General features: G+C 38.1%; 1 protein-coding gene across 1 annotated transcript; it reads left to right on the top strand.

The window, feature by feature from the left end:
• Positions 1-462: 462 nt before the first annotated feature.
• On the top strand, positions 463-8214 carry LOC104156982 (protein cereblon-like; the record flags this gene model as incomplete). The annotated part of the gene is made up of 5 exons (XM_009707957.1): positions 463-569; positions 3086-3244; positions 3410-3612; positions 4500-4649; positions 8052-8214. Coding segments are annotated over 5 exons (782 nt in total), but the record flags the coding sequence as incomplete, so codon positions are not given.
• Positions 8215-8466: the final 252 nt, after the last annotated feature.

Raw genomic sequence — 8466 nt, 5'->3', positions numbered from 1 at the left:
GCTGCCGCCGTCCTACGGCCCCTCACTGTGGCGTTGGCAAGTTGGCCGCTTACCGCCCGGATTGACCGAGTCCGTAATTCTGCGGTGGCAGAAGAGATACTCAGTCAGGGAGTGTTTAGGCATTGGGCAGCTGATGGGGTGAAGCGTGCTGTGAAGTTTCCACCAAAGTGGGCAAACGCCACTCTTACATGTAAATTTGGGCCTCTGAAACCAAAATCTGAGGAAAACATTTCTTGTTTTGGAGTCTCCACTCAGTTTAAGTGCTAATGCCATTAATGAGCAGGGAAGCAAGAGGTGCTGTGCGCAGGACTTGAGGGGGGTGTTGGATTCCGCACGCTGTCCAGGCTTCTGCAGTATTTGTGCTGGAGTTTGTAGAACAGCCTGGCTTGTCCACCCACGTACACTAGCGTGATTCCTCGTGTGGATACCTGTTGTATAACAATGTGCGTTTTTCTGATTTAGCATATAGTGCCTCCAAACCGACAGGAGATCATATGGTTTGGGAAGCAGCTTGTGCTAAACTGGAAAAAACGTTATTTCAGAACAAGCATGCGGAGGAGAACGTAGCAGTAAGTCCTGCCAGTAACAGGCATTTTATGCCTGTATATTTAAAATAAAATATTCAGGAAATATTTTCATATTAAGAAATACAACTTTAATATTTCTTACCCTGTTCCTGCCTTTTTTTAAATCAGGTTCATATTTCCTCATTTCTGCACAAAGGTGTTGAGAGTAGATTTGGTGGTGGTGGTGGGCCAGCGTGAGCGTCCGGGAATGCTTAACCTGCCATGAAGGAGATGTGAGCCTTGTCACACAGGGTGCCTTCGGCACTTGCCTTTCCCTTGTTGCTGCGTACTGGAGGTCTCGCTAGTCTTGAAACAAAAAAATCATCAACAACAAAAAGTATAGTTAAGGGTGTAGAAGATGCGGTTTCTTTTGCCTTCCGTCTCCTGTTCTTGTAGTGTGATCGAGGAGGAGCATGGAGACGGTGGTGTTTTTTTGACATTCACATGGTGCTGCTGCAGTAAAATGAGTCATCGTTCCTCCCTGCCACCACACAGCAGCTAGTGTGCATTTTTTAGCAAGAACGAGTGAAAGTTTGCAGGGCACGGTTCTTTCTAATCAACTGCTGTTAATTCCTTTTGTGTTCACAAAAACAAGTGAAACAGCCTCCCTCTAAAAGGCTATTAAAACTGCTAATGATTGATGCAACTTGATGAGAGTACATGTAAACCAGAATATAATTTTTAATTAAGTCAGCTTCCCTCCCTCACCCTGCACTGCTGCCCCAGAGCCAAACAAAAACTTCCTCCCCTTTCCCTCCGTCAAGCTAAGCAAAATGCTGGCTGGTCTGTATGTCTCAAACATTTTGCAATCGTTTATGCTTAGAGTTCTTAACTGAATATAATGGAAGGGAAATTTCATATAGAAATGGAATATTTTTACAGTGATTAGGAAAATGATGTCTTATTGCTTTATGTTCTGTAATTAGGTAAAACACCAAAGAGAGTCTGTAACCTCCTTTCTTGTTGTGCTGCATCATTTCTTGTTGATATAAATAAAACATAGGATGGATCCATAACATCAGTGTGTCATGCTGTGCCTCCTACAGAGAAGGTTCTATAAACTATGCAATATTTAAAAAAAAAAAGTGAGGTGAAGCAGAAAGAAGACCATTGACTAAACATTTTGTAAAGAATACGTTTAACAAATGTGTCTGAAGAGGGAAAGAAAAAGTTCTCCAAAACCAGCTTATAGCATCATCTTCATTGTTCTCTTGTCCTCCCACTCTAAGAAATAGTAAGATCTTGGTGAAAGAGGGTGGTGCTGCTCTCATTTCTGAAGGAAGACTCCTTCCTTCTGGAGCATCTTTTTTTTGTAAGGTTTGCCTATAGTACCTTTCAGATATGATAATCACTCCACCTTTTAAATTTTTAACTCTGGATTATTTTTTAAGAAGATACTAATTGCAAAGGCAGGCAACTAGATAGACTATTGTAAAGATATTTTTCTGCCTATCTTGTAATGTAATAGCTCTCAAGATCTAAACGATGTTTTTCAGCACTATTGGGATTATCCGTTACCCAGCAGCTATTGGTGTAAGAATCCTGCGGATTGGTTTCAAAGGTTATGATAACATCTATTTTAGATATAGCGCGGTCTATAAACACTGTTTCTGTTAAAAGGAATAGGATCAAGTAATACAGTTACAAATGTGTGATAATTACGTTGCATTTGTTTTGGGTGAGTGTTTGCAGGCGTACATTATATGGTAATGCACAGAACAGTCAGTGAAACCAGGATTTTGGAGAGGTATATTTTTTATTTTCACTATGTTTTTTAATTTATTTTAGAATATCTATACAGATTTTGTATAGATAAATGCAGTATTTATGTTTCCAGAATAAAACATACTGATAATGTAACCGTCCTCTTGCCTGAAAGTAATTCTAGGATTGACACCTGGAACTGAGAAATGGGAAGAAAGTATTCATTTTTAAATACTGTTTTGTACCTGAAATCCTTTGCGGAGTCATATTATTTGGTTCCCTAGTAGTTGCCTGTGCTGGGTTTGTGTGTATGCTGGGGTTTGTGTGTGTATCTTTGGTATATACACAGGAGAGGCTGACAGCAGTGAAACTGTCTAAAATACCAGCAAGAGTCTTTGCATGAATATAGAGCTTCAGTTTACTTCTAACTCTCTTGCTTTATGTGTGCAGTTACATTGTTCAGGTTTGTGCTACTTCAAACACTGTATTCAGCATCCTACAAGAAGTTAAGTTATCTAGCACCATGGTGTACAGACAGAAGACGTTTAGAATTGAGATAAGGAAGTACTACTGTAGTGAAAATCTGAAGTGACAGACTTCATTTATTATTTTCTTCCAAGAAAAGTTGTTCTTTAGCCTTTCAAAAATAAATTACCAGCTTTTGACCCTTTCTATAGAATGGGGATTTTGCTGTAACAGCAAGAAAATTATTTTTCACAAGTTTACAAATACAAAAGTTGCTTTCCTGTGAAAGGCTGTAGCCTGAGAATATTGAATGCTTTTCTGCGATTCTCTGATTTTTCTCTGTATCTTAGTCTTTGCTGACTGATTTCTACACAATATTCTGTATGCACTTGTTAGCAGAGAGTGAGGAAGAGGATGACAATGAAATGGAAGTCGAAGATCAAGATAGTAAAGAAGCTGAAAAGCCAAACATCATTAATTTTGATACCAGTTTGCCAACATCACATGTGGTATGTCTTTTATATATTGTCCATTAAATATGTTTTGAAGAGGTTTTGACTGTTTTTGTGTAATTCTATTGTAATATCCTGAAGTCAAAGACCTAGTTTGATTTTATCCTTGTAAATCACTAAAACCTCTTATACTACTGTCATTTCCTTACTTATTGTTTTCAGTATTTAGGCTCTGATATGGAAGAGTTTCATGGAAGAACGGTGCACGATGATGACAGCTGTCAGGTGATTCCAGTGTTGCCGCACGTGATGGTGATGTTGATTCCTGGACAGACGCTACCTCTTCAGCTTTTTCGCCCTCAAGAGGTTAGCATGGTGCGGAATTTAATTCAGAAAGACAGAACGTTTGCTGTTCTTGCATACAGGTAAAATACATGAGTGGGTTTACTGATGGTATGCAGCATGTATTTTTAGCACAACTTCTTTGGATACTAAATCAAAAGCAGATGGTGGCATCAGTTCTGTGGTGATTAGCATAAGTTACGGTTTGAAACTGTTTGACAAAAATTGTCTTCCAATATGTAATGAAAGGGCTTTCGTGTCATACCGGGTAGCTGCTTGACAGTATTGCATGTTTGTATAGAGAAACACTGTTGGTCTGCTTTCCTTGTTTGACCTTCCTCTTGATTTCAGTAGCTGTTTGAATGCACTGCTCCATCTTGCTTAAAGAACAAGCCTTGATCTGAAATGTAAAAATCAGATTCTTGTTTTGAGAACTGTATTGTTGTAGAGGTGTATTTGCTGATTCTGTATATAAATTAACAAGCACAGACAGATGTTTTACAATGGAGTGGAGAGACGGGAGGCGATAGAATAGCAGAAAAGATAAAGGCTAATCTGTGCTAAAAGAAGTTGGCAATGTTCCTCCCTCTTCCCCCCCAATTTACTATGGTTTAATTAGGTAGGAGGTGGGAATAGTTATTCTTTAGATTGACTGTATAAAAATTTTGGTACTTTCAGTGTCTGCATTTCAAATGGAGATACATTGGTGATCCCTGTGTTCCCAAAATGTCACCTCTAGACCCTAAAATAAAACCAAGTCAACTGGCAAAAAACCGCAACTAAACAAAACATTGGAAGTTGCTTTTAAAATGGAAAAGTAATGATTGCGATTAGTTGAAGGTATTTTACCAAATTTATTTTTTTATAAGACTAATCATGTAGAGTCAGTGCAGGTAGACTACCTTGTGAAATGTGAATGAACACTGCTGTTTGGAGGGTAGGTAACTTTTTTTAATTCTGTTACTTTTAGTAACGTACGTGAAAGGGAAGCACAATTTGGAACAACAGCAGAGATTTATGCCTACAGAGAAGAGCAGGAATATGGAATTGAAACGGTCAAAGTGAAAGCAATAGGAAGACAGAGGTTCAAGGTGCTTGAAATAAGAACTCAGTCAGATGGGTAAGAAAATCATGTATTTAATTCTACATACTGCAAATCTTGTTTCACCAAAATATTTACATTTTACTGCAGGTGCATCTGCCCTTTCAGTCACACAGTTGACCAGTTACTATAGATATTAATTGAATGCTTAATCAGTAACTTCTCTGGTTAATAAGGACTTCTGACATTTCCTGTTCTAAGATTCATGTTTTAGTTGTTAACAACTTTGCTATAAAATTCCCTAAAGAATATCTGCCTGTAGTTTGATTTGATGTGTGTGAGAAGACATCTGTCAGAATTACTTTGTTTCTGAAAATTAAGGGAGGAAAAAGATGTTGATTTGCCTGCGTTACAAGTTCTAAAGCCTTATTTCAAAATCTCTCACATCCCTGTTTCAAACCAGATGTAAAATGAGAGGATACAATATCAAGTGTGCACCTTCTGGTGTCTTGTGGAAAGCCTCCCTGATCGCGACCAGATTCTGTTCCTTTGAAAAATTGTAACTTTTGTTTTCTGAAAGGAGTCCTTTCTAGACATGGTCTGCATTGGACATGTTCCACTTCATAACTTTATGTACAATTGCAGCTCTGAGAGGCTGCAAACAAGGGTCTGACACTACAGCTAATAACAATATGCTGGTCTTTTTTTGTACTTTGATCTTTAACTACTGAGACTCAACAGTGTGCAGAAGGATTCAGCTGCATAATTCAGAATATGGAGAGGACAGTAACTGTGCCCAGAGGGGTAGTGGTTTTTCTGAGAAGCTTCCCATGAAAGAGGAGGACTGAAGTCTGATAATAATAATGGAGAAACAGGTCACTTCTCTTGTTTGTTTTTTTCCTTTGTAAAACCTAAAAGCACAGTGAGGTTTGTGGATAAATATTTCAATATGAAAATAGGTTCTTGATTTTTGCTAACTATAAGCAGCCCATAATGTTCAGTTTCTCAAATACTTAATCTTGTTTATTTTAAGCATTGTGACAACTTAGTACATCCTTACCTCTTTCTTTCTGACCGTTCACTGATAGAAATGTGCTGTTTCTGTTATTAGTTGACAATTCTTTCCATGTGCTTGTCAAACACACTCAAATCAGCTTTGATAGGAGTATTCTCTTCTATGTTCTAGTCCTGTTCTTTTCCATATTCCAGTGTGATACCTGTGATACTTAAAAGCTCCTCGTCTAGCCAGTTTTATCATATTATGTAATTAATACCTTCATCCATTTATAAAAGTGACTAAGACCCTTAACATTTGGTTAAGAGTATTCTGAGTCTTCTGTCGTTTTCAAGTTCCTCTTGACATGCCACTCTGCACCATGCATTGCATCACGAGCCTCTGTCAACATCACTGTCTAGAGACAGAGGCTCCAGACACTGATCCTGTGACCACGGGACAATTCTTAGCTAGAGGTTTTTGTAATCTTTTCTGCAAGGCCTATAACATCTTACTCCAATCTGTAAATCTGAAACTAATCATCTGTGTTCTGCTATTGTGCAGTACAGTGGCATTGCTTTAGAAAGAGGCCTGCGAACAATCTGAGCTCAGCATTTTTGTATGCTGTTATGACCTGCAGCTGAAGAAATGAAGAATACGTGTGCTACTTGCTATTTCTATCTAACAATTGGTACAAATAACATATTCCAGATCTTACAGCTTAGAAGAGTCATTGCTTGAACACAAGATGGCAGTACTTGGACGACTACAGTAACAGCAGCATTGTTACTGAGAACTCAGTACCTAGAAGCAGTTAAGATGTGCAGTGATTTGTTGTTGTGCTGTTAAAGCATTTCTTTCTTATGATGACTTTCTATCTACTGACTAGCAGAGATCACTTTTATACAGCTTGTTCACAGGCTTCATTCATAAATAGGCATTTTTAAATGTACGAAATAAAGGAGGTGAGATCCATTTCCCACCCCCTGCCCCCATCATGGCAAGCTCTAGATTTGTTGGAATGACTTAAACTATATAGTTACTCTAATTTCAAATACTGCACATTTTGTGGGTTTGGGGAGTGATTAGTGAACTTGAACCTCCTAGTATGGTCAGTGCACTTTGGAGACACAAGCCTGCGCTCTTCAGTTCATCCTGAGGAAATGAACCTTTTGCAGATTGAGACGCTCTCTAGGCTCCTGTGCCTATGTGCTAACTCTTTCTATGAATGAGCTTGGTAGTGTGGCAGTTTACTGCCCCTTTTGTCTCTACATCAGAGGGACATAAGAAGGGAATGTGACAGAAGAAGAATGTAACGTTCCATTTCTACAAATAAAACATTTTCATTACGATCACGTTCCTAATTTTCATGTATTGAAGGCAACTAACAAAAGAAGCAAGCATTACCAGATATAAATCCATTTTGATGAACAGTGAAAAATACTGAACTTCTTAGCAGGAAGAAAATTGCCATAGTTCTTGGGGTTTCTGATTACTAAATGCTTATGGCAAAATACCATTTTATAATTTACAGTAAGTTAACAGTGTTCAGTGTTGTCCCTGTAAGTGAAATTGGAAATTTGTAATGACATGCATCTTAATATTTCAGGATTTCTGATGCATAATACTGTAAAGTCCTTCCTGCTAGACAGTACTCTTAGTAACCACAGAACTGTTGCTGAACTCTTTGTGGAATAGGTGACCTGGTTGATGCTAGGATATTAAAAGATGATCAGAGTCTCTTTCTGCTGATTTTGAACTCTAGCTAAGCACAGAAGCTTTTGTGGTTTGAAGATAGCAAACTGCATTTCAGCTAAGCTTCCTTTGTGAGGGTTTGATATGTGATAGCTGACTATTAGTTTATACCAAAAGTAATTTGAGGAGACAAAAATCTAAAAATACAATGCTGAGATGGTAGAATATTCTGCTGTGTTGCCACTGTCTTTAATTCTGTCCACCACAATCCCAACAGATATCTAGTGCTCTGAAGTACAAAGACAGCCTGTTATATCCCATGGGAAAGGAGGCTAACTGTTAAAGGGGTGGTGGAGGGGGAACAGCAAAGAAACTTTGCTGAAAAAGTTAAAGCAATGATCTTTGTAGAGTTCTGTGTAGCAGTACGAAATGTATTTGGAAAACAGGTAATTCTGTTCTTTTAAGGGAAAAGTGCCTCTGTCTTCAATTTAGGTAGACTGAAGTCGGGTCAGCATCCTGGCTTTAATAGTTTAGCCAAGGGCATGAGATAATCTGTGTTCTAGAATAGCACGTTTGGTTTGCTACAGATATGCTGTATGTTCCCTAAGGTAATTTGGTTTACATTAGTACAACTTTAAAAATCTGATTAAATGGATTGCTGCTTAAATTCTATAATACTATGCAATGATTAGATCTATTACACAAGCCTATGTTTTTTATAAGCAGAAAAGTCCATTTTTTTAACCTCTTGTGTATGTGTGTATGTCTCATCTTTTTTTTCCTTCTATCAGAATCCAACAGGCTAAAGTACAAATCCTTCCTGAGCGAGTGCTGCCTTCAACAATGTCAGCAGTACAGCTGCAGTCTCTCAGCCGATGCCATATATTTCCTTGTTCGAAACCTACAGCGTGGCAGGACCGAGCTATACATCAGTGGTGGCAGAAATATCAAAAGGTTAGAAGCTAGTTGTGGTGGTGTTTTTCTTTAAATTTTCGGTGGTATTTTGAAAATCAATATAAAATTCCATCTGTTCCTCTTTAGAGGAAGATGCACAACTGGCATGCTGGGTGCCAACCTCTTGCTTTTGTCTTATATTGAGTGATTGCGTATCAGCCATCAACAATGGGGAAATACATGTTTTATAACATGAGTTCTCTTTGGGTTTAATTACAGTATTTTTAGATTAATATTATTATATAATAATTC

The sequence above is a fragment of the Cariama cristata genome, unplaced genomic scaffold (genome assembly GCF_000690535.1).
Source record: "Cariama cristata isolate BGI_N322 unplaced genomic scaffold, ASM69053v1 scaffold20589, whole genome shotgun sequence".
Taxonomy (NCBI): Eukaryota; Metazoa; Chordata; class Aves; order Cariamiformes; family Cariamidae; genus Cariama; species Cariama cristata.
This window is presented reverse-complemented; position numbering and strand designations above follow the sequence as displayed.